This window comes from Nannospalax galili, unplaced genomic scaffold (assembly GCF_000622305.1).
Source record: "Nannospalax galili isolate Female #2095 unplaced genomic scaffold, S.galili_v1.0 scaffold706, whole genome shotgun sequence".
Classification (NCBI taxonomy): domain Eukaryota; kingdom Metazoa; phylum Chordata; class Mammalia; order Rodentia; family Spalacidae; genus Nannospalax; species Nannospalax galili.
Window position 1 is genome coordinate 1,338,105 of NW_008354694.1, and position 24,842 is coordinate 1,362,946.

Sequence of the window (24,842 nt, forward strand, 5' to 3'; positions counted from 1 at the left end):
CTCACTCTCTAGCTCCTGCTGGCCTGGAACTTGGGGCCAGCGTCTTGCCTTGCCTCCCAAGCACTTGGGATTACAGGCGTGCCCCACTGTGGCTGGCAGCTGTTCTTTTTAAATTGTCAGCTATACCTGTGGTCCATGATGTCACCTTTGCTGATTCTGCAGTCTCTACCTCCTTGATTCATGAAGGTTTGGCCCAACCAGCTATGTACCTTACACCACATTTAGCCTTTAGCACAGAGAGACTCATCCTGTCAGCTGATTCATGAAGGTTTGCGTGGCTGGTGTTCTTGCTTGCCCAACCAGCCATGTACCTTACACCACATTTAGCCTTTAGCACAGAGAGACTCATCCTGTCAGACAGTGCTGAGTGTGAGAAAGGACCCCTGTGTTTTGTCTCCTGGAACCTTATGTCCCTTGTCCTGTTCTGTCCCTGAAGATTCTGAGATGCTGACTGAGCAAGATCCCTCTGTCAAGAAGCTTTCACTGTATGACCATGGGCCAGTAACTCACCTCTAATTAAAGTCTCTCCATGGCCCATCAGTCAATGCTGAGCCAAGAGCAGGCCACCTCCTGCACTCGGGAAGTGTACAGGCTAGTTGGAGAAATCTGAGGGCTCTGAAGCACTTTATGAGCCTTGAGAGAGCAACCGTGGCCCCCTATGCTACTTTGTGGAGAGAGGCGGTGGGGCAAAGAGGAAGAATTGGAGGGCAGTGCTGCCTCTGTTAGAACATGGTGCCAGGAACAGGCATTTGCTGCATTTGCCACAGAGCTCGGCAGCAGGACATCAGCATCACGGAGCCCTGGGTTGTTGTCAGGAAACCCCAGTTGTAGGTCTGCCTCTGCCACGGTCACTTTGGGCAGCTGTGAGCAAGCCTTTGCCCTGTGCCTCGCTTTCCCAGACCGAACCCTGAGGTCTCTGTAGCTCTGCTGTCTCTGGTTCCCTGGAGTGTTTGGAGGTGGGGAGCTAGAGAAGGGGCAGGTGGGGTGCATGAGCAGGATGAATAGAAATGAAGCCCAGAGAACACTGGAGCGTGGCTGAGACTCCGCAGGAGAAGGCTGGGAGGTGGCACTGCCTCTGCACCAGAACCTGCTATTGTGCGGCTGATAGCCGGCCATGGGCTGGGCTTGATGTGGTGACAGGAAGGCTCCACTGTGGTCTTTAGGCCAGGAGTGGCCATAACCAAGGCAGTGACTTTGGTGGGAGTGTTCTAGAGAGAGTGGAAAGAGGAGTTCCTGAACTGCTCTGCCCATGGGCTGCACCTTCTGCTCTACTAGGTGAAATTCTTTAGAATGTCTAGAGCAGGGGTTCTTACTGTACATGGGGTCTTAGGCCCTCTGAGAAGCACTTGGCAGACCCTATGGCTCCCTGTAGGGCCTTGCTGAGCTTAGGAAGCAGAGTGTGCACATAGGGTGTGTACACAGAGACCCATCTCTGCCTTCACTCTTGTCACCTCAGGGGAAGGGAGGAATGTTACAGAGGACCCCAAGGCCCAGGGAACCAGGCACTGCCTGCAGGCACTCACCAAGACCTAAGACCCAAAGCCTAGGAGGAAGGTGGGGCTGTTAAGCCAGCCAGTGGCCTGGAAGTCCTGAGTCCCTGCCCTGTGAGTCAGCCCAGACGGGGAACCTTCGTAACTGGAGAATTTCCCGGGGCTGAGCAGGGCCACGGGGGAAACTGAGTCATGAGGAATGGGGAAGCAGTGGGAGAATGGCCTAGCATTGTCCACTCAGGCCTTGGTGAAGATCATCTCCCCATCCCCAGGAGCTTGGACCCCCACCCCCGGAGGACAGCAACCTGATGCTCCACCTGCAGCGCCTGGAGACCACCCTGAGCGTGTGTGCCGAGGAGCCCGACCACAGCCAGCTCTTCACCCACCTGGGCCGCATGGCCCTGGAGTTCAACCGACTGGCCTCCAAGGTGCACAAGAACGAGCAACGCACTTCCATCCTGCAGGTGAGGCGGGCGGGTGCCCCCCACCAGCTGTCAGTGGGGTCCAGGGGTTAACTGTGGGGACTGCTCAGGGCTGGGTTCCAGGTCCACTTGGGGCTTCTTGTTCACAGTGGTTACTTGGGTAAGGAAGTTGTGGAAAGGAAACGGGGAAATGGGAGGTAGACCAGGCAGACTTCATGGTGGTACCCTGGAGGGTGTGGTCAGGGCAGACTGGGTGTGGCCTCCTTTGTCCTTCAGGGCAGCTCCTTGTACACTCTGCCCCACTGCAGTGGAAGCTGGTGGTAGGACCCTTTCCAGATGGGGAAGCAGCTCTCAAAAACATTGGGACGTTTTCTCCTAAGTCACCCAGCTCTTCTATATCTAGTTCCTATTTATTTCCTCCGTGGCTCTTAACAGTTGGTAGTAGTCTACTGAGCAGTCTACTTGCTAGAGTGTCGTCTTCATGGGGAAAACAGGCTCCTTGTTACCGTGCTCACTGTGTCCCAGTGCCTGGCACTCAGTACACACAGGGAGAATGAGTGAGTGAGCCAGCCATAATCCCAGCACACCCATAATCCCAGCTCCAGAGACTGAAGCAGGAGCTTCGAAGCCCAAAGCAATCCTGGGCTAAAAAGGGAGACCCTGTCGCCAAAAACAAAACAGGCTGGAGAAATGGCTCAGGGGTTAAGAGCGTGGCTGCTCTTGCAGAAGACTGGGGTTTGGTTCCCAGCACCCACATGGCAGCTGACAACTGTCCATAACTCCATTTCCAGGGGATTTGATGCCCTTCTCTGGTTCCACAGGCATTGCATGCAGGCAAAACACTCACACACATAAAGAAAAATATTAATAATTTAAAAGAAAAACAAAACAGAATAAATGACTCACAAGTGAGTCTTTTTGATGGAGGTTGCTGACCCCTCACCTCTGACAGTCTTGTCCAGCACTTGGTTTCTGCCCAGGGCCTTTACCTAGAGACTCCAAGGAATAGCACTCTGGCCTGGAAGGGTGGGGCTGCAAGTGCAGCATCATCCTGGCCTTTTCTTAGGGACAGGAGCAGGACATTCTCTTCCCTGGAGTCCTCACCCAGGGCCACAGCATCTCCCTGTTTGCACAGCCTCTGGGTGGTGGCAGACAGTCCAGTCCCTCCTCATTCTCTCCTTGATTGTTTCTTGGTCCCCTCTGCAAACATTTTCCTTAGGGCTGGTGGCTCATACCTGTAATCTCAGCACTGGGGAGGCTGAGGCAAGAAGATTGCTGGTGGTTCAAGGCTGAGCTACCTAGTGAGTGTCAAGCCAGACTGACCTAGGTTACAGAGTAAGACTCTGGCTAAAAAACAAACCAAGCAAAAAATAGGATCAAGGCCCAATATGGCACAAGGCCCTCTACTTCACACTGAAGGAGCCGCTAAGAAGTTTTCTGCTTTCTCAGCCTCCGACCCCATAGTGTCCGTCCATCCTCCAGTGCAAGGCTGCCCCTCCTGTGAACCCTGCCAGGACTCTCCTGCGCTAGTCAGAGAGGAAACCAGTGGTTCTAGAGTCTTCCCTTGTATTTTGTATGGTGAGGACTTGTTTCTCTCCATACTCTTCTGTTCCTACAGGAAATACAAGGTATCCGCACTAGCTAGGGAACAAGACCAGGGGATTGTCATAGGTCAGCGCGACATGGCACCTGTCACTTCTGGCTCTTCAGCCACATGATGGCTTCCCACTGTAGTGCACCTGGAGGCAGAGGGAGCGGTGGGCCGTTTGGTGAGAACGGCTTCGCTGCCCCAGCTCTTGGGCTGTCTCCTGGGAGCTTCGCCTCTTCCCTCTCTGCTGTTTCATGCCAGGGAAAGAGACCAGTGCGGGGTCTGCCAGGCATGTGAGCCCAGTAGTGACTCCGCTGTCTTTTCCTTTTTAGTATTTTGGACTGCTTGGAGGAGTCAGCTGTCTCCTGAGTTGGGGATCCAACTCAGGTTGTCAGGCCCCCAATCCTGAGTCTTAAGAGCAGGGCAACTTCCTGCACCGTTGACTTCAGTTTTCCTGCACACACACACACACACACACACGCACACACACACACACAAATAGATGTAAAATGAATTTTAAAGAACTCCAGAGGGGGGAATGTTGGAGGGGAGGGAGTGGGCATGGATTTGATCAAAACATCTTATATACATGTGTGAAATTCTCAATAAAGTTTTTCTAAAAATTAAAAAAAGAAAAAAAAATCAAGGTGTGAGGTGGCTTTGAAGAAATTGTGAGGTGCCCAGAAGGCAGCATAAAGATAAGCATCCAGTCACTCACTGGCACATGACAGGTGCTCAGTGAGTGTTTGTTCAGAGATCGAGCGATAATTCCATCCCATAATTTGTGGTTGCTGGGCAGCACCTTCCCTACCCACCCACCTGGGAGGCCCTGGATCTGGCTACTCACTGCCTCAGGACTGTTCCAGCACACGTCCTCAAAGTGTCAAGTGACTGGCCATGTGTGAGCCTCTTGGACTCTCACAGACCTGGTCCTCTTAGCAACCCTACAAGAAGACAGAGGAGCAGTTGTCCACTCTGTAGAGGAAGAGATGAATCTCAGAAGAAAACGAGAGCCATGCTGTGCAGGTGTAATGAGGACTGAGCAGAGCCTGGTCTTGAGATGGGCCTTTGCCTTCTGGAAGCCTCTCCCTGAGCCTTGACAGCCCCCCCCCCCCAGGCCTCAGTGACCCCTCTGTATTCGCTCTTTCATTTACTTGGCTACTCAGTGAAGTTTGAGCTGGGGCCTGGGTGTCTGGCTGTGAGCAAGATGAGGAGGAGGGGTTCCACCCTCACGGGAGCTCATGGTCTGAGGGGTAAGGGGCTGGATGTAAAAACATGGCACGGTCTTCTCACAAGTGCTGAGACTCATGAGAACAGTGGCCTTTGAGCAGGACTGATGGGGTAACCTGACTTAGCAGGTGGTGGGCAATGACAGGTGGGCCTCTCAGAACCTGGGGAGGGCTGCTGGGGAAAGGGGTTTAGGCAGGTGGGACAGGGAAGGGAGGAGGGGGGAAGCTCTGATAGTGAGGACCAGGAGCCCAGGGCTGGCTCCTTAGGAGGAGGAATCCCTGAAGGAGTCTGCATGGCCTGGCTCCTTGCTGTCCTGCCAGTCAAAGGGGATATGGTATTAGGTCCTGGACGGGCTACAGCCCCCAGTCCTTTTGTGTCAGCCTGCCTTGAGATATGCTTCCTTACCCTTGTCTCTGACCACCTGTCTGCCCCACAGACCCTGTGTGAACAACTACGCCAGGAGAACGAGACTCTGAAGGCCAAACTGGACAAGGGCCTGGAACAGCGGGATCAGGCTGCTGAGAGGCTGAGGTAAGCCCAAGCTCCTCAGAGAAGCGGGTGTAGAGTAGGAGGGCTGTGATGCCTCACACTGGTTTCTGGCATGAGCCTTACCTCAGAGTTCTGTTTCCGGACATCAGATCTCTTGACCCTTCTTGGCTTCTGGTACTTTCTTCCTGGCCTTTTGGTTACCTTGGGGAGGGTCTGTTTGCCTTGGGGGCAAGCACCTAAACCTGATCACAGCTGTCTGCTGTGTGGGAGATCAGGACTCTGCTGTCCCCTGGTGGTTACCACCATGACCTGCTTGCTTTTCCAAGAATCATCAGAGAGAGATCCCTATCTGGACTGGTTACTGGGCCACAGGCCCACCCGGGGCCCAGAAATGACTTAGGAATTTATTTCAGCCTCTCCTTGGCAAGACCCAGTTGTGGTCTGAGGTGAACTATAGGGTGTGCCTCTCACCAAAGATGAGACTGATATAGGAGGCCTGGGATCATGCCTGGGGAAACACTGGGCTTGACTGTTAGAGCTCAAAGGGTTCTTGTGACCGGATCATGCAGGCCAGCCCCCATTGTTTGAGGGGTACGGGACCAGAGAGAGCCAGGGGCTTCCTTGGGGTTTCACAACAAGGACCTGGGCATTTTCCATAGTTCCTGCCTCCCTGGGGTGCTAGATCATCTGTGAGGAGAGGCTGTGTCAGAGCAGGACTTGGCACTGAGTCCCCTCCTATCCCACATTACAGCCAACAGAAAGATAAGTAAAGGTGCTCAGTGCAGCCCGACCACCTTTATTTATGGGATAGCTGAGCCTCTGGGCTGCTTTGTATCAGCATGCCTTAGTTTACTTTTGGATAGCTGGGTGAGTTGGGGTTTTGGAGCCATACTCAGTCCATCCATAGATTCAAAGCCCCGAGGGGAGGAAAGGCTTAAGAGTGAGAAGGTGGAGTACAGATCCTCACTCTGGCCTGAGGAAGGCCACCCGACTCCATGGGTGTTTTTGCTGCTGAGTAGAAACCAGCTGGCACAGGAACATGTCCTGTCACCTGCTTATGTACTTAAGGCTGAACCCTCATTCAGTCGTTCTGTTTGTTTGGTTTCACTATATAGCCCAGGCTAGCCTCAGACTCACAGCAGTCCCCTGCTTTAGCCTCACAAACATTGGGATTAGAGGTGTGAGCCCCCACAGTCACCTTTCTTTGATTCCTGTTTCTACTTGTTATTATTACAAAGGAAATCTCAGCTGGAATAAATGGACAGCAGCGCCACCTGCACTCAAGGGATCATGCTTCTAAAAACACTGGGACTAAATGGTTGCTGATAAGTGTGGGGAGTGTGTTGTCACCTCTGGCTCTGAGCCAGGCGCCTGCTCTCCCTCTGTTAACAAGGGGGCGCACCAGGTGCTAACCAGGGCTTAGGACCTTAAGATCCAGTGTGGAGAGTCACCCCACAGAGGGGGAAACCCTACTCTGGAGGGTCCAGACTTCTCAGGAAGCCCACACACTGCCCTCTGGGTGGCTTGCAGATGCCTTTGGAATTCTCTCTGAGGAAAAGCTTCAGGATCTCATCAGACTCCCCAGAGCACTGCTGCGATGCCTGTGATGGTGGGGCTGTGGCCTCACGGGCCCAACATGGCTTCTCCATTTGTCTCTGACTCAGGGAGGAAAACATGGAGCTCAAGAGGTTGTTAATGAGCAGCAGCAGCAAAGAGGGTGCTTGTGGGCAGCCCAGCTCCCCGAAGACAGAAGGCCCTGGCAAGAAGGTGGTGGCCGGACAGCAGCAGGTGTGTGGCCAGAAATTCCGTAGCATCCTGGGCTGCTGGTATCCGGCACCCATCTGGTCAGCACTCCAGTACAGTGAGTGTACCACTTCCTGCACACAGTTCCCACGGTAGAAGGTTCTCGCTGATAATCGTGTTTCCTAGCTCAACATGTGACATTTGCCCCCAGAACGACCACTTTCTCAGACTTTGTTCTGCCTTCGGGCACATGGCATGGCCCATTCCCAGTTGCTAGCAGTCACGTGGCTCTGTGGTCGCTGCCAGTCCCTCCTCTCTTGCTAGATGGCTCCAGTTTTCCTGGAGTTACCCATGGAAGCTGGGCTTAAGTGTCTGCTTGTTCTGGGTACTTGTACCCTAATGGTTCCAACTTGTCAAGTCTCTTCCGGGGTGGCTCCCAAAAGTCAGGTTAGCATGTCAGCTGTTCCAGGAGAAGTGGAATGTCTGATGGAGTGGGCTCTCAAGATTGCACCCTGGAGCCCCTGCATGGGGGGAGGAGGACACTGGCCACATCATTGTGATCTGGGACTGCCTTGGGCTGGCCACACCACTCCACCTCCAGGCCCAGCCTTGCTTGCTACGCAGCCCAATCCGCACCATTCCCCAGCCTGTCCTCTGCTCCCCACAAATGAGTTATAATTAGCAGCAGAGTAGGGCCTGGTGCCAGCGTTACCTATGTAATAGTAATTACCTCAATCACTTACTCTTCATCACCCATGACATGCAAAGCCATGAGCTCATTTTGGCTCCTCTGTCTGAAAGGCAGGCGGGGCTGGGATGTCTCGTCCATGTACAGCCACGGCAGGAGGCTTGGAGCGCTCATGTGCCGTCCTGCAATTAAGATTGCTAATATCACCTGGTCTCCAAGATGCATAAACTGAGCCTCCATTCTCTAGAGCACCAGATGTTGCTTTTAACGGCAGATTCTCGGGGAGGTCACCTTCTCTGGAGAGCTGCCCCTGGTGCCATGGTATGCTTATAGGACATAGCCTGTAGGGGGCACTAGAGCCCCACAGTTCTACCTCCAGACCTCACCCAGAGCCTGTAGTAAGGGAGGAGGGAAATCTGAGAGTCTGGAGGCTCAGAGGGTGTACTCCAATATCCGACGTCTGATGGGGCCTTGTGCATACCAGCTTCTGTTTTCTGATCACACACTGCGGCTCAGAGGGGTCTGGCACTCGACCACTGAGGTTCTAGCCTCATTCTGTGGCGTCACCTCAACACTTCAATTTGTTGTTTGAATATAATGCCTTTTCATTTTGAGGTAGCTTTAAATGCACGCAGAAGTTGTCCAGAGTTCCAGGCTACACAACACCTTTCCTCTGGCTTCCCTTACCATCTTACATAGCCACAGAACCATCTCACCAACCATCTGACATAACTATGGTTCAGTAAGTTGGAATTAGCACTGACAAGAGGCTGTTGCCTACATTGCTCAGATTCCACAGGTCTGTCACTCCTCGTCTAGAATCAAATCCAGGATCCCAGATGGCATTCGCTTGTCCCAGCTCCTTAGTGGCCTCGTGTCTGTGACAGTGCCTAGCCTTCCTTGTTTTTCATGACCTTGACAGCTTTGAGCTTTGCTGGCCAGTTGTTTTTCAGAATATTCTTCAGTTTGGGTTTAGATTAGATGTGATCATAGATGTTGGCAAGAATCTTACAAAGCGATGTGCCATGTGCACAAGTGTGCATAGCGCTGGGCTCTTAGTACATGTGTTGGGGCTACGTGGTGTCAGTGTATCCTGTCGCTGCTAACCTCCATCCCTACCTGAAGTGCTCTCCTAGGGCGCTCCATAACGAAGAGGCTCATTTTCCCTTTGTAACTAATAAATTTTTTAAGGTTATTATTTAATTTTTAAAAATTTTATGTGTGTGTTATGGGTCCTCCGAAAGAGCATCCAGTGCTCTTAACTGCTGAGCCATCTTTCCAGCCTGCAATTAGTAAAGTTTTTGAGGATGTACTTTAAGGGCTTCCTACCCGCTGAACACACACTCTTACCTCTGAGCTACACTCCCAACCCTCCTCTTACATTTCCATTCACTAATTTTAGTGCCCATGAGTAGCTCTCCCCTGCGGTATTTATTACCATGGTGTTCTGGTGGTGACATCATAGCTCCCTCATTCTTTCTAAATTTATGTCATTCACTTTCTTCTTAACTGTTGCTGGGGAATTACAACTACGGCTGTACATATGCTAGGCAGGTGTCTGACCACGGAGCTACACCCCCAGCCCTTCTTTCTACATTTATGAATTGAAATTCTCTCCCCCCTCCCTTTTTAAGATTTTTTTTTTTAAAAAATTTATTTAATAACCACGTAATTAGAAGAAGCATTTTATTACAACAGCATTGACATATTCAATAACAATTTCCAGAGCTAAGATGCATGTCCCCCTTTGTTTTTAAATCTCTTATCCCTCTTTTTAAAGCGATTTATTTTAATTTTATATGTTTAAAGTGTTTGCCTATGTGTGTGTGTACCATGTGCATGCCTAGTGCCTGCAGAGGCCAGAAGAGGGAATCAGATCCCTGGAACTGGAATTAGGTGGTTGTGAACTGCCATGTGGGTGCTAGGAACTTAACTGAGGTCCTCTTCAAGAACAACCAGCCCACTTAACCACTGAGCCGTTGCTCCAGCCCCTATTTTCATTATTTTAAAATTCTTTATGTGGTCCTAGCACTTGAGGGGCAGAGGCAGGTGGATCTCTGTAAGATCAAGGTCAGCCTGGTCTACATAGCAAGTTCCAGGCCAGCTGGGGCTACAGAGAGACCTGCTTCAAAAAGAAAAGAAATTCTTTATTCACTTAATGCCATCTGTGTATGTGGAACCTTGGCCTATAATCCAGCACTGCTGGGTGTATGTGGCCTTTGACACAATTGTTGTTAGCACCCCTAACTTTCTAACATTATACAGTGTTCTAAATGCACTGTATGTTCTCCCCGCCCCAGCCCTGAAAGTAACCACTGCTAGAAGAAGCCCTGTTTCTTTTATAAGGAATTGTAGTTTAGAAACCAAGCTGGGGCAAGCAAGATCTCTGGGGTAAATCCTGGGGCTCTGAGCACACCTTCCTACAGCTCAGTTTCTTTTTCTTGCTTATGGGAGAGGGCATGCATGTTCTATGGTGTCCTATGGAGGTCAGAGGACAACTTCTGGGAGTCAGTTTTCTCTTTCTCCATGAAACTCGGGTTCTCAGGCTTGGCTGCAATTGCCTTTACCTGCCGAGCCATCTTGTTGCCCCCTTAGAACACTGTGTATAACTCACACTTTCCAGGTCAGAGGATTTGGGGTTGATGTGGGCGTTGCCCAGCAGTGCCCCAGAGCTGGAGCCTAAGCAGGGAAGGTGGCTGTGGAGAGAGCTGGAGATGGGAGGGCGAGGCTCTGAGCCATGGTGCACATCAGTGGGGGCTGTTGGGTGGGAGGAGCAGGGAGGTGACAAGTGCTGGGGCCCTTTGGAGCAGTGGGCCAAGAAGAGGAGCTTTAGCCAAGGCTTTGATGATGGTCCTCTGTGTTTCTCCCCAGGTCAGTGTGATGGCGGGTAAAGTCCCCGAGGTGGGGGGCTTAGGTGTGGCTGAGAAGAAGGTGAAGATGCTGGAGCAGCAACGCATGGAAGTAGGTGTCTGGACATGAGGGAGGGAGCTGGACATGGAGGGAGGGGCCTGGGCATGGAGGGAGGGGCCTGGTGGACATGGAAGGAGGAGGCTGGACATGGAGGGAGGGGACTGGACAGGGTGGTCAGAGAGTACCTTTCTCCCCTTCTGGGACCGGAAGGGTAAAAAAAATCCTTCCTGACTCCTGCTGGTCCCAGGTCACCTTGGGGAGTTGCCATGGTAACTACTCAACCATCTGCCCATGGAAGAGATTTCTGTCCTCTCTTGATCCACAGGGGCACTGAGGAGACTGTATTTGTGGCACATCCTAAAATCGTTATGTGCAGTAGGGGAGTTTAGGAAGGTGTTCATGGTAAATTGGCTAGTGGAAGGAGGTTGTGATAAGTCAGGCTAATGTCAGCACTGGGGACAAGAATTGGAGGGCTTCAGAATGGGGGCTCCTCTGTGGACATGCACCAGAGTGGGAGTGCCCAGTGAAAGGGGATCCCATGCCCTCCACAGCAGTCTGCATTCTGTATCTCAGAACTACTCCCCACCTCCACCCCAGTCCAGCACAGACTCCTTTGGTGGGTGTTAGTCTGTCCCTGTCCTTCCTCTCTAGATTCCTTCTCTCTCACTGCTTGGAGCCTTTGTGCCTCTCTAGTCTTCTCACACGTCTGAAAGTTTGTTTGCATGCATATTCTAGATGTATTTTACTCAGATTTCAAAGTAAAACAATGCTCATAAAATAAATCGAGAATCTCGCCTTCCAAAGATAGCTGCCGTGAGCTTGCTGCCTTTCCCTCAGGGTTGCTGTGTTTTGAGTGTTTTTCTGGTACTGGAGATTGAAACTAGCATCTCACTGAGTTGCTCAGAATTCTGCCTCAGCCCCCCAAGTAGCTGGGATTACAAACCCGTGCCACTAGACCTGTAAAGCCCTGTATTCAAGGTTTTTAATGCCGAAAAATAAAATGACACATACTGCTTTCCAGATTACTTTTTCCTTTTGAATTTTATTTACTTATTTTTTATGTGTATGAGTGTTTTGCCTGCATGTATTTAAGTGCACCCATGCTGCAGTGCCCACAGAGACCAGAAGAGGGCATAGGATCCTGTGGAACTGGAGTTACAGGTGGTTGTTAGCCACCACGTGGGTGCTGGGAATCAAACCTGAGTCCTCTGCAAGAGCAGCCAGTGCTCTTAACTGCTGAGCCATCTCTCCAGCCCCACTCTTTTCTTTTAAAATTGACTATCTGCCAGGCATGGTGGCACACGCCTTTAATCCCAGCACTCAGGAGGCAGAAGCAGGTGGGTCTCTGTGAGTTTGAGGCCAGCCTGGTCTACATAGTGAGTTCCAGGACAGCTGGGGCTACAGGGAGACCCTGTCTCAAAAAGACAAAAAAATAAAATAAAATAAATTGACTATCTTTGAGGATATTTGTTCAGATCTACAACACAAAACCATATTCCCTCATTCCTGAGTATTTCTACCACCCATAGTGCTTCAGAAGTTGAGATACCCTCTCCCGTTGTTAAATGTCTTATTTGCTTAATGAGGTAGAGTTGTTTTCTTCTCTGAGAAATTGCTATGTCAAGTGTATGGCTTATAATTAGTGTTATCTTAGAACTGAGAAAATGTTGTAGATGCCTTAGTTTCTTAATAGCTGCACATTATCTGTTTATATCATCATTTACTTAACCTATATCCTACACCAAGATTGTCCTCTGTTCTTTGTGGGGGTCTGTAGCATAAACACTGTCTTTATATAATTAGTCTTTATGTATTCGTACACACTTGGCCTATGTAGTTCTCTCTTTTTTTCTTTTTTTTTTCTGTACTGAAGATTGAACTCAGGGCCTTGTGCACACCAGGCAAGTGTTCTGCCACTGAGCCACATCCCCAACCCTTGACCTAATTATTCCGTTAGTTAAAATTTTTAGAGTGGAATAATTGGGCTAAAGACAATTGCAAACATGAGATTGTAGCCATTGATCCAAACTGCCCTCTGAAGGGCGCATGTTTGTGCCCCACGCTAGCTATCTCCAGGTCTCAGTGGGCTGACTGCTCCCGTAGCTAGGGTGAATTATAGCCAGAGGTAAAGGTGAAAGCCTTCTAGCACAGTCAAACATAGAGCTTTTGAGCGTCAAGGGATGGAGGCAGTGTCTTTGTGTCACAGCCCTGTGGGCCCTTAGGGGGAAGCTGGGGTACAGGACAGGGACCGCACCCCTTCCCTCTGTGTCTCTAACCCAGCACCTGCCTGCCCACAGCTGCTGGAGGTGAACAAGCAGTGGGACCAGCACTTCCGGTCCATGAAGCAGCAGTATGAGCAGAAGGTACCGAGCCCCAGGATGGCAGGACAGGAGGTGGGGCGCCCACAGTGTTTCTGCCCTTCTGCCTTCATGCACCCCCTCCCCACCCTCACCCTAGATCACCGAGCTGCGCCAGAAGCTGGCGGATCTGCAGAAGCAGCTGACTGAACTGGAGGCAGAGCGGGAACAGAAGCAGCGGGACTTTGACCGCAAGCTCCTCCTGGCCAAGTCCAAGATTGAGATGGAGGAGGCAAGTGGGCCCTGCAGTCTCTGGGGCTTCAGGCTCCCCTCTGTGGAGTCCATGGGGTAGAGCTGGGGACTCTGGTTATGCTACTGTGTGACCTCAGACAGTGGCATATTCCTTCCCCCCACCTCAGTTCCCCTTCTAAAGAAGGTTGAATAGCTGTTGCTTTTCAAATTCTCTTGTTTGTATTCTGAAGAGTTTTTTAATCAATTAAATATTAAATACTAAGGAACTATACAGAGAAGCACATAACATAAAAATATAAACCAGACGTGGTGGGCTCACACCTCAAGAAGCTGAGGCAGGAGGATGGAAAGTTACAGGCCAGCCTGGGCTAGGTAGCAAGATCTTGTCTCAGGCTGGGCCATAGCACAATTGGGAGAGTGCTTGCGTAGCAGGCATGAGGCCTTGGGTTCAGTCCCTAGCACCACATAACCAGGCATAGGGACTTGCAGAGAAGGGTGCATAAGTTCATCCTGAGCTGCACAGGGAGTTTGAGGCCAGCCTGGGCTACATGAGACCCTGTCAAAATAAAATCAAATAAAAACAAGATACAGCACTCGGGAGGCAGAGGCAGGCAGATCTCTGAGTTCAAGGCCAGCCTGGTCTACATAGTGAGCTCCAGGACAGCTGGGGCTACAGGAAGACCCTGTCTCAAAAAGACCGGAAAAAAAAAAAAAAAAAAAAAACCAATAAGATGAAAGCAGGCCTTGGTGGGTGTAAGGTACTGCTCAGTGTTCAGATTAGTGATGATGATTATAGATAAGGGCCCAAGACATGGAAATTCAGTTATTTCAATCATCACAGCCTGCCTCAGGCACTGTCCTAGCTTGGAATCAGCAGGAACCAGCCAGCTCCGCCCTGGCTGCAGAAAAGATGCAGGGTTACTAGTTAGAGGCCGAGAAGCAAAAGTGTGTTAAGTTCTGCCACAAAGAAGCTACAGGGAGCGGAGAATGGGGACCCAATTCTGGCTGGGGGTATGGAGCAGGTCCTTGAAAAAAAATGGCATGTGCTCTGTCAAGTGCGAACAGTGCCAGGCCAAGGCCTTCCAGGGCCCTGGAGCTGCTGCCAGCAGAAGCCACCTGACTCCCAGGCCCTGTGGGTCTATTGACAGCACTGTTTCTTTCCCTTCATAGGGGCAGGGTGTACACTGCTTTTGCCTAACTTACAAGTGGACATTTTCAACATGAGTTGCATTTTAGAGTCCCTTCCATGAGCATGTGACACCTGGAGCCTTAATCTGAACACAGCCTGCATCTCTGCCCACCCCTTCCCATGAGGATTAGTTAGGGGGGACCCTGTATTTTCTCCCTGTGTACACTGATCTGGTTTGTGACTCAAAGCCAGACATCCTGGCTCCGAGCTCCCTTCCCCTCACTCACCTCTTTAGGGGAGACAAATCCCTGGATTCTGACAGTTGTGTCTTGTCAGCTTGGGAAGTGCAGAACATTTCCACATAAAGCTGAGCCCTGTAAATAAGAACCTCTGATAGAGGTCTTACCTTGTCCCAGAGCCTTAAGCAGGAGCCAGGACATCACCCACATGTCCTGGCCCAAGCTGTAATCCACTCACCACTGGTGTGTAGAATATTGACTAAAGGTTACACAGGGCAGGATGAGCACTGACCCTGTGATCTGACTCCTAATCCACGTTACACAGATGAAGTAAAAGCTTTCCCGCAGTGCCTCCCTTTCCATCAGTCCACCCCACCCCCCACTACGCTCCTAGGTCCCCAGGACCTGTGTGTACTGAGAAATGCAGTTCTGGTATCCTGCTTTTTGTATTGCGCTGATACACACTGTTTTAAACTCTACCTGGCCAGGCCTTGGGGTGCAGCCTGTGTTCCCATCTACTTGGGAGCCTGGGGAAGGAGGATCACCAAAATTCAAGCCTATATGGGCTACAGAATGAGTTTAAAGCCAGCCTGGGCAATGCAATAAGAGTTTGTCTTGAAATTAGAACCACTCTTCTCTCCAAAAAAGGCTTCGGATATAGCTCAGTGGTTGGATGCTTGCCTAAGTGCATGAGACTCTGCACCTCAAAAAAATACCCTGGGCTGGACATGGTGGTGCATACCTTTAATCCCACATTCAAGAGCAGAGGCAGGTGGATCTTGGTGAGTTTGAGGCCAATCTGGTCTACATAGTAAGTTCCAGGCCAGCCAGGGTTGCATAGTGAGATCCTGTCCCAATCAGTCAGTCATGAATTCTTTCCGCGGTCGTGAGTGACTAGGATTCTGCACTTTGACCTGTACAGCACAGGTTCTGTTCCCAGCCAAGGAAATATACTTGGACTGGTAAGATGGCTCACAGATAAAGGTACGTGCTGCCAAGTCTGATGACCTGAGTTTGATCCATGGAACCCACATGGTAGAGAGAACTTATTCCCACAAGTTGTCCCAACTGCCACCTGTACATGCCCACACACTGACACACTAAATAAGTAAATAAAGGAATGAAGTGTAAAAAATAGACAGTGTGAGTCTTTGACGTGAAAGAGCAGTGGAAATGGAGGCCTGGATTCTGCCCCAGGGCTCTTGTGACTGGCAGGAAGTGGCCACATACACATTCACTTCTCAGAGTAAAGGGACTGGGACTTGATACTCTGTTGCCATTCCAGCTGCAGCTTCTGTAGAAGCCTGGAAGTTCCCACCCCTCAGCTGGGGTGCCCTCTCCCAACCCCACTTCTCTAGAGGGCCTCTTTCTGTCAGGTGCTCTGTTTATGGCTTGGAGTGCGGTCTCTTCTAAGCTCAGGGACATGAGGTGCTTTTGTGGTTACCAGTATGGTGAATCTGGTGGATAAAAGGGCTTTTCTCCAAAGAAAATTGCGTGCAGACAACATCTTGTACCGACTTTAGGACTCACAGCTCTCCTGAGGCCCCTTTGTGACTTCTTTTAGGAATCCATTAGCTCCAGTGATTAGGAAGCTTACTTGAGAGGTTTGGAGTGGGGCCCAGGGTCCCTGGTGGTTGGTGAGGGAGCTGCTGTCAGAGTCCAGGGCCTTTCACTCCAGGGCCTTACGCCAGGCACCGCTTCCCCCCCGAGAGCAGGACATGTGAGCACCAGCAGGCTCTCCCCAGGTGACTTGCAGGCGAGCACTGTGAGATGGTGGTAGGCAGGTGGAGGCCTGCATGAATGAGGGCCAGGGCATGGGGGCAGGCAGTGCAGGCCTCCCCAGAGCCCCTGTTTACCAACCCTGCACCCTGCAGACCGACAAGGAACAGCTGACAGCAGAGGCCAAGGAGCTGCGCCAGAAGGTCAAGTACCTACAGGATCAGCTGAGCCCACTCACCCGGCAACGAGACTACCAGGAGAAAGAGATCCAGCGGCTCAACAAGGTGTGCCCAGAGCCCCACCCTGGGTGGGGAAGGCTGGCTGAGCTCAGCTACAAGGCCCACCCTTCTGCTGCCGTCCCCAGTTCAGGAAAGGTGACCCTAGTCAGCACGCTGGTGCCACAGTTCCCACCTCCTCTGTTCTCCATACACCCTGAGTGTCCCAGCAGGATCTTCTGCTCACTCCTGCCTCCCATGTGGCCTTTGCACATCAGTCTCCACCAAGGCTTCACTCTGCCCTGTACTTGCCTGGCCTCCCAAATTCAGCAAAGCCATCTGTCCCTGGATCTTTCTGGTTTCCCCGTTCTATGGCAGCAACATCCGCCTGACTATCAGGATGGTGAAGAGGCTTCAATGCCATGACCTGTGTGCACTGTCCATAATGGGGTTGTGTTAGTTAAGCAACACAGGAGTTGGTTATGGTTATGGTATTTTGGGGAAGAGGATTCCAAGGATGGCCTCCAAAGGCACCTGACTTCCAGGGGTGCTCACTGATAGAACTGCCTCTTCTCCCCTGACCCCAGGCCCTAGAGGAGGCCCTGAGCATCCAGGCCTCCCCATCATCTACACCTGCAACCTTTGGGAGCCCTGAAGGGACTGGTAGCTACCTGAGGAAGCAGGAGCTGGTGACACAGAACGAACTTCTGAAACAGCAGGTGAGGCTCAGGGCGTGGGTGCATCTTGGGGGACTGGTGGACCCTGGGAAGCTGGCGTACCATGGAGAGCTGGTGGATCCTGCAGAGCTGGAGCATCATAGGGGCTGGTGGATCCTGGGGAGCTGGTGAATTGCAGAGATCTGGCCAGCCTTTCCTGTGTTGACTCTGGTCTCTGCTCTCCATGGCTCTGGCTGACAGTGTTGTGCTTTTTATTTTTATTTTATTTTGTATTTTAAAAAATATTTTTATTTTATATATATGAATGTATTACCTGTATGTATGTAAGTGTACTTGTGCTATGCAGTGCCCAAGGAGGTCAGAAGAGGGTGTTGGATCCCCTGGAACTGGAGTTACAGACGGTTGTTAGCCACCATGTGGGTGCTGGGAGATGAGCCCAGGTCCTCTGCAAGAGCAGCCAGTGCTCTTCACTGTTGAACCATCTTTCCAGGTCCTATTTCTGTCTTTTTGAGAGAGTTTCCCTGTGGTCCCAACTGCCCTGAAACTTGCTATGTAGACCAGTCTGACCTTGAACTCAGAGATCTGTCTGCCTCCTGAGTTCACCACCACGCCCTCTGTAAATTTTTATTTTAAATCAGGGATCATTTGTTTAAATAAAACCTGCCTCAAATCCAGAATATAAGATAGAGGACCCCAGAACTACTCTGGTGAAGTTGGGGCTGAGGATGGAGGTGTCCCACGCCATTCTCCAGGTTCCCCAGCTCTGCTCACAGTGTTCTAAATGAGAGGCACAGAGTCTGGGCCTTAGCAGAAAGGTCTCCAGCAAGCTACCCCCACCCATGACTGTCCCCATCCCTTCAGGTGAAGATCTTTGAGGAGGACTTCCAGAGGGAACGGAGCGACCGTGAACGCATGAATGAGGAGAAGGAAGAGCTGAAGCGGCAGGTGGAGAAGCTGCAGGCCCAGGTCACCCAGTCGAATGCCCAGGTGGGAACCTGCGGACCAGGAGGGCGTAGAGGGCTCTGGTGACTCTCCAGTCTCTGTCCAGCCCTCCTGCCACATATCTTTTAGGGCTTCAGTCCCTTGTCCTCTTTTTTAAAAATATTTTATGTGTATGAATGTATTGCCTATGTGCAGTAAGTGCACCCATGTCGTGCAATGCCCAGAGAGGCCAGAAGAGGGCATCAGACCCCTGGAACTGGAGTTATGGTCAGCTGTTAGTTGTCATGTGGGTTCTGGGAACCAAACCTGGGTCCTCTGCAAGGTCAGCCAGTGCTCTTAACCTCTGAGCTATCTGTCCAGCCCCCCTTGAATGATGAGGTCCAACTCTTAAGGTGTTTTTAGCTCCACCTGTCCACATTCAACACTGGTACCTAAAGAAGCAAAGTTCAGAGCTGGCCCCGCAGCTTGCTCTCACTTGCAGAGTGGAAAGATGTTAATAGGAAAGTCCTTCACCAGCTCGTCTGACCTGTGTTCAGACCACCCAGGAAGAGCAGGTTCCCCACAACTAACAGCCCAGCATGTGCTGTGCCCCTCGGTGCCCTTCCCGGGGCTGCCCAGTGTGACAGCACAGAGCGAGGCCATAGGCCCACACTTGGCCACAGACCACCTGGACCAGCAGGTCTCTCTCCTTCCTCCTCCAGCTCAAAGCACTCAAAGATGAGGAGAAAGCCAGAGAAGCCCTCAAACAGCAGAAGAGGAAAGCGAAGGTGAGCAGCTTGGGGGGAGGGGCAGCACGCACTGTCAGGCCTTCTTCAGGGATAAGGGCTTTGGGAGACCGCTGGCCTTCCACCAGCTAGCCAGTGAGGTAGCACGTGCCGACAGAACGCCATCGGCAGAGCAAGGCTGAAGACGTCGGCCAGCATCACTGCTGGGCCTCTGTGGCCCAGTGTCCGGGCCTCTGCCAGGGTCCCAGCCTCCCTTGCCTATAAACAGCTAAGATTCTAGCTAAAGGGCAGTTAGATGGGTACCACTGGTGGTGTTCTCTGGCCAGTGGCAGGCCACAGCCAGATGTGAACCTTTCTTGCAGACCTCAGGAGAGCGCTACCACATGGAGCCCCACCCTGAGCACCTCTGCGGGGCCTACCCCTACGCCTATCCACCCATGCCAGCCATGGTGCCACACCATGCCTTCGAGGACTGGTCCCAGATCCGCTACCCTCCTCCCCCCATGGCCATGGAGCACCCGCCCCCACTCCCCAACTCGCGCCTCTTTCATCTGGTAAGTCTGAGCCTGTGCCCCTTTCTCCTGCAGAACCTGTCCAGAAAGGAAGGCCATGTGAAGTAGTGAGAAACCAGCCCTCAGCTGCTCTGGGGCAGGGCAGTGGCAGGGCAGTGGCAGGGCAGAGGCAGGCAGGTGGCAGGCAGGTGGCCCTCAGTCCGGACCTGCAGCCCTCAGTTGGTCAGGGTCGCTGGCATTGAATTAGAAGACTGGGTAGGAATGCGGGGTAGGAAGGACTCCGCCAAGCCCGGGCTGCCACATCAGTCTGCCAGGTGCTCCCGTGCCACCACATGAGCCAGGTTCTCTGCCTTACCCTCCTCTCTTCCCCTCGTACTTTGCTTCTTTTCTTTTTGCCTCTGAACCCCTCCTCTCACGAGCTGCCTTGCCCGCCCCATGTCTCCACTCTGACAGCCCCACTTGAGGCCCGGCTCTTCCCTGGGTGCGTACAGTAGCCTCTTGTAGGGTTCCTACAGCTGCTCCCCTTAGGATCCTTTATACACATCTTTAGTAGAATGCTGTGCTTAAGAACTGGCTCAGGGGGGCTGGACAGATGACTCAGTGGCTAAGAGCACTGGCTGTTCTTGCAGAAGACTCAGGTTCAGGTCCCAGCACCCACATGATGGCCAACAACCATCCCTAACTCCAAGTCTAGGGAATCCAACGCCCTCTTCTGACCTCTGCGGGGATTGCACAACGTGGGTGCACTTACATACATGTAGGCAATACACTCGCACATAAAATTTTTAAAAATAGGGGCTGGAGAGACGGCTCACTGGTTAAGAGCAGTAGCTGCTCTTGCAGAGGACTCGGGTTCGATTCCCAGCACCCACATGGCGGCTATGAACTGTCCTTAACTCTAGTTCCAGGGGAATCTGAAGCCCTCTTCTGGCTTCTTCGGCATTGCACGACTCGGGTGCACTCATATACATATTCATACACATAAAATAAAAATAATAAATAAAATATTTAAAAATAAATAAATAAAATAACAAATAAAAATAAAATAAAAAATAAAGGCCAGGCGTGGTGGCACATGAATTTAATCCCAGCATTCGGGAAGTAGAGGCCAGCCTGGTCTATGTAGTGAGTTCCAGGCCAGCTAGGGCTATAGGAAGACAGTTTCAAAAAGATAAAAAATGAAAAAATAGAGAGATTGACTCAAGATAGGGGTAGCGGCTTATGCCTGTAATCTACATAGTGAGATAGAGGCTAGCTTGGGCTAACAAGTGAGACTATCTTACCTCAAAAACAAGGGAAGGAGGGAGGAGGCCTGGACTCAGCTACACTTGACCGCTCTCCTAGCTGGGTGACCTGTCTTAACCCTCAGAGCCTCACTGTCCTCCTTTGGAAATGATACCTCTGTGTTGTAAAGATGCAGTTGTACTTAGTTCCTGTGCATTTAGGACCGTTCTGACATGTGGCTGCAGCTGTGGCCCTGGAATGTGCTTATGGGTTCTTAAGCCTCCATCTTGTTGCAGCCGGACTACACCTGGCGCCCACCCTGTGCAGGGATGCGGAATCAGACCTCCCAAGCGATGGACCCACCCCCAGCCAGGCCTGCAGACCCAGGTGAGTGTGGTCCCCCCTCAGGGAGAGAGAGGACTTTGACCTGTCGACACTGTCCCAGCTGACAGATGGTGCTGCTTTCTAGTCTTGGTGGCAGGAGGCCCAGCTTCCACAGAGGTGGTTACAGCTGAGAAGCAGGAGGGGTGGAGAAGATGCAAAGGCCTTGTGTATTGCTCCGCTGTCTGGGAAGAATGCCCAAGGCAGCCAGCTTTCGGGAAGAAAGGTTTGGCTTTGGCTCCTGGTTTCAGAGGTCTCACTTCCTGCTTACGCGGCCCCATCACTTTGAGGCTGTGGCTGCCCAGTACACCATGGTGGGCATGCACAGCAGAGACCTCACCTCATGCTGACCAAAAAACAAAAGAGAAGGAGCTGGGGTCCTGCACCCTCTGAGGGCATGCTTGTAATGGCTGACTTCCTTCACTTCTGCCTACACCGTGCCCCCTGCCTCCCAAAGATTCCACCCCCTCCTGTAGTTCCACAGGCTGGTGGCTAAGCCTTCAGCATATGGGCCTTTGAGGGACGTTTAAGGTCCTAACCGTGAAGTTCTGCCTCTGGCTCCCAAGGCTCATGTCCACCTCACAATGCAGAATGTACTTAGTTCATGTCCGAGAGTCCCCATGGTCTTGACTGTTGCAGCATTGCTTAAAAGCCCAGAGTCCGCTAAGGCCCAAGGCAAACTCAGCTCAGGGTCTCCTTGTAGCCCCAGCTGGCCTGGAACTCACAGAGATCCGCCTGCCTCTGCCTCCCAAGTGTTGGGACTATAGGCGTGCACAACCACGCCTGCCCAGCACACAACCGTATTCTTAGCACTTTAAGAGGCGGAGGCAGGAAGATCAGGAGGCCAAGGTCAAGCTAATCTGGGCAACATGAAACCTATCTCAAAACAAAACAAAAAATCAAAAAGAAAGTTACATACTTCCAATATACATTGTCACACCAGACCCAAGGTGAACATTCCTATTTCAAAAGGGAGGAGTAGGGACATAGACAAGAAGGATCGGACTAAAGCAGTGCTGAAACTCAGCAAGGCAAACGATACACCCACAGCTCCGGGCTGTCATCCTGGCAGGCTCTGCTTGCTTCCTGTGGCTACCCACTGACCCACATTCCTGGCATCCCTGCCGTCCTGGGGTCTCCATCGCAGCTCAGGCTTTATTCACCCTCACAGTCACATGCTGCCCTCTCAGGGATTGTACACAGGGACTGTGATCCTGCTGCACACACTGCCTGGGCCCCTACACCTCCTTTTGAAATCTGGGTGGAAGCCCTGACCCCATAATACTTGGCGTTCTGCATCCTGCAAAACTACCATCACATGGAGAATGCCAGTGTCTCCTGCCAGTTAAGACGGTGCCAGAGCCTGCTTACATCCCAGCTGCAATGGCCAGGGGCCGCTGGGTACACTGGGGCCGAACATAGTAAGGGAATCCCAGGAAACAATTCCCTGGACAGCTGTGTCTAAGCCTGGCACACTGGTGCCCTCCTCCAGTAAGAGGGTTTTGTCTACATTTTTTAGCTTATAATGGGTAGGGTTTCCTCCCTCCCTCCCTCCCTCCCTCCCTCCCTTCCTTCCTTCCTATTTCTTACTTAATTTTATATTGTGGGGTCTCAAGGTATAGCCCTGGCTAGCCTGGTACACTGTAGTAGACAGACCAAGCTGGTTTTAGACTCGTGGCGATCCTTCCGCCTCTCCCTCCTGAGTACTGTGATTACAGGTATGCATTATGGACACCTTATTTGGGTCTTCCTAGTCCTTTCTTAAAAAGGCCTTTGCTGCTGCGGCTGTGTTGTGTTTTGTTTGAGGGTCTCACGTGTAGCACTGGTTGGTCTGGAACTCACTTTGGAGACCAGGCTGGCCTTCAACTCACAGAGATCTCTCTGCTTCTGTCTCTGAAGTGCTGGGATTAAAGGCGTGAGTCACCACACAAGCCTTCTTTAACTCTATGTGTCTGTGTGTGGTTTGTGTACGTGAGTGCCAGTGCCCGCAGAGACCAGTTACAGGCAGCGATGACTTGGTGCAGTATGTGTGTGCTCTTAGCTGCTGACCATCTCCCCAGCCCCCTTGATTCTGTTTACTCTTCACGCCTCCCTAGTGTGGACTTCATGCTTCTTTGCTGGTCAAGCTACACGTTTTTTTTAATCTTCCTGTTCTGCTTTTGCAGATTCTTACGGTAAATCTGGCTAAAAGCCGTCGGCCGAAGCCGTGACAGTGTCTGAGTGTTCTGGGCCTTACCTCCACCAGATTTTTTTTTTTTTTTTTTTTTTTTTTTTTTTTTTTTTTGTGAAATCATCAAAAGGAACGTAGGGCAAACTAGTGTTCAAAGTGTTGCCCACATGAAGCTACACTGAAAATGTGCAACACTGTAGTGCAGTGCTGGGACTAAAGGCATGCACCACCATGCCCAGCCTAGTCTTACTTTTAAACTCAACCTCATACAAGTCTTGGGACATGGACAAAGCCGACAGATACTTTGCTTGACTGTAACTCAGTGGCCCGTAGTCCAGTTCCCGGTAGAGTGCTCAGTCCCACCAGGAACCTCAGGAGCCTGGTCTCACTGTTGGCGTCTAGGCAGTGCTCAGCTCTTCTTTTTTAAAAAAATATTTTATTATTTTTACTTTATGTGTATGAGTATATTGCCTGTATGTATGATATGTAAGTGCACCCGTGTCGTGCAATGCCTTGAGGAGGTTGAAAGTGGGCATCAGATCCCTTGGAACTGGAGTTATGGATGATGGTTGTTAGTTGCCAGGTGGGTGCTGGGAACTGAACGTAGGTCCTCTGCAAGAGCAGCTAGTCAAGTCTTAACTGCTGAGCCACCTCCCCAGCCTCCGTTGTGCTCGGCTCTTCCAAGCCCTCACCAGAATCGACTTTTAAGTTTTATTTACTGAATTCTAGCCATTTCTAGCCTGCCAACCCAATTCCGAAGGCTCTGAACCGCATCATGAAATATAGTCAGGCCAGTCCGCCCACTTCTGGATTAGTTTTCTCTCTTACTCGGTTTTCCATTACTGGGTCCAAGGAGGAAGAATTTGTTTCAGCCCATGGTCACTTGGCCCTGTCACCTTGGGCCTTTAGTCACTTAGCACTTCATGGTAGGAGTATACAGCGACATCTGTTCACCTTACAGCAGCCAGGAAGCAAGAGGGGTACTTGCCCAGTGACCTCACTTTCCCTGCCTCCTAAAGATCCCTCCGCCTCCCAGCAGCACTACAGGCTAACTGGTGACCAAGACTTAACACGTGGGCCTCTGGGAGACATTTAAGATCCAAGTCGGCACCTTATTAGGAGTGGAGAGTAGCTGACTTAAGGAAGGAGCTAAGATCAAGGAGGGGAAAGAGCATGGCAAGCCAGGTGAGGGACAGAGGCAATCTCCATGGTGCAGGGCCTCACAGAGGCTGGGAAGAGGGCTGGTCTGAATCCTGAGCATGGAGTAGAGTCCTTAGACGTTTTAAAGTACACTGTCAGGACCAGATTGGAACTCTGGAAAGCTCCATCAGGCCACAGCATCTGCCATTTAAGAGGCTGAAGGGACTAAGGCTATATTCCCTAGTCGGGAGACTCGCGCCCTAGGGAGCATCCTCACCCTGTGCGGGGAAACAATGGGTAGCCCATGGGACTCTAGGGAGAAGTGAGTGGGGACAGCAGGGAGAGGCCAAACCCATCTCCACACGAAGAGGAACTTCCTAGAAAAAGGGTCACAGTTCTGCAGAAATGAAGCCCGCTCTATCAGGAGGTGGTGCAGAGATGGAAAGTGGGGGTGGGGTTGGAGAACTTGGTGCTTGGAAGAAAGGGTCTGTGGAGCACTTGGGGGCTATTTTGATGAGTGGCAGAGGATGGCCTAGCTGGCAGGGCTGACCCCTCCCAGAACTCACCTCTGGGATCTGAAGATGGATGGACTGGGTTCAGATCCCAGGTCCACTACATCCCATATCTGGGACTTGGGTCAGATCTCTGTAAACCTTGCCT

The 24,842-nt window shown here is 51.5% G+C and overlaps 1 protein-coding gene across 3 annotated transcripts in view; it reads left to right on the top strand.

Annotated features, from left to right (window-relative positions):
• The window catches only part of Tnip1 (TNFAIP3 interacting protein 1), a gene marked incomplete at its 3' end in the record, with an annotated part of 43,370 nt that overhangs the window by 17,540 nt on the left and 988 nt on the right, over positions 1-24,842 (top strand). For all 3 annotated transcript variants that reach the window (XM_029555420.1, XM_029555421.1, XM_029555422.1), the window contains 12 exon segments: positions 1,763-1,954; positions 5,167-5,261; positions 6,884-7,007; positions 10,522-10,611; positions 12,858-12,923; positions 13,018-13,149; positions 16,352-16,480; positions 16,999-17,130; positions 17,950-18,075; positions 18,732-18,797; positions 19,118-19,309; positions 20,788-20,878. In XM_029555420.1, coding sequence (XP_029411280.1) covers positions 1,763-1,954; positions 5,167-5,261; positions 6,884-7,007; positions 10,522-10,611; positions 12,858-12,923; positions 13,018-13,149; positions 16,352-16,480; positions 16,999-17,130; positions 17,950-18,075; positions 18,732-18,797; positions 19,118-19,309; positions 20,788-20,878 — 1,435 coding nt within the window.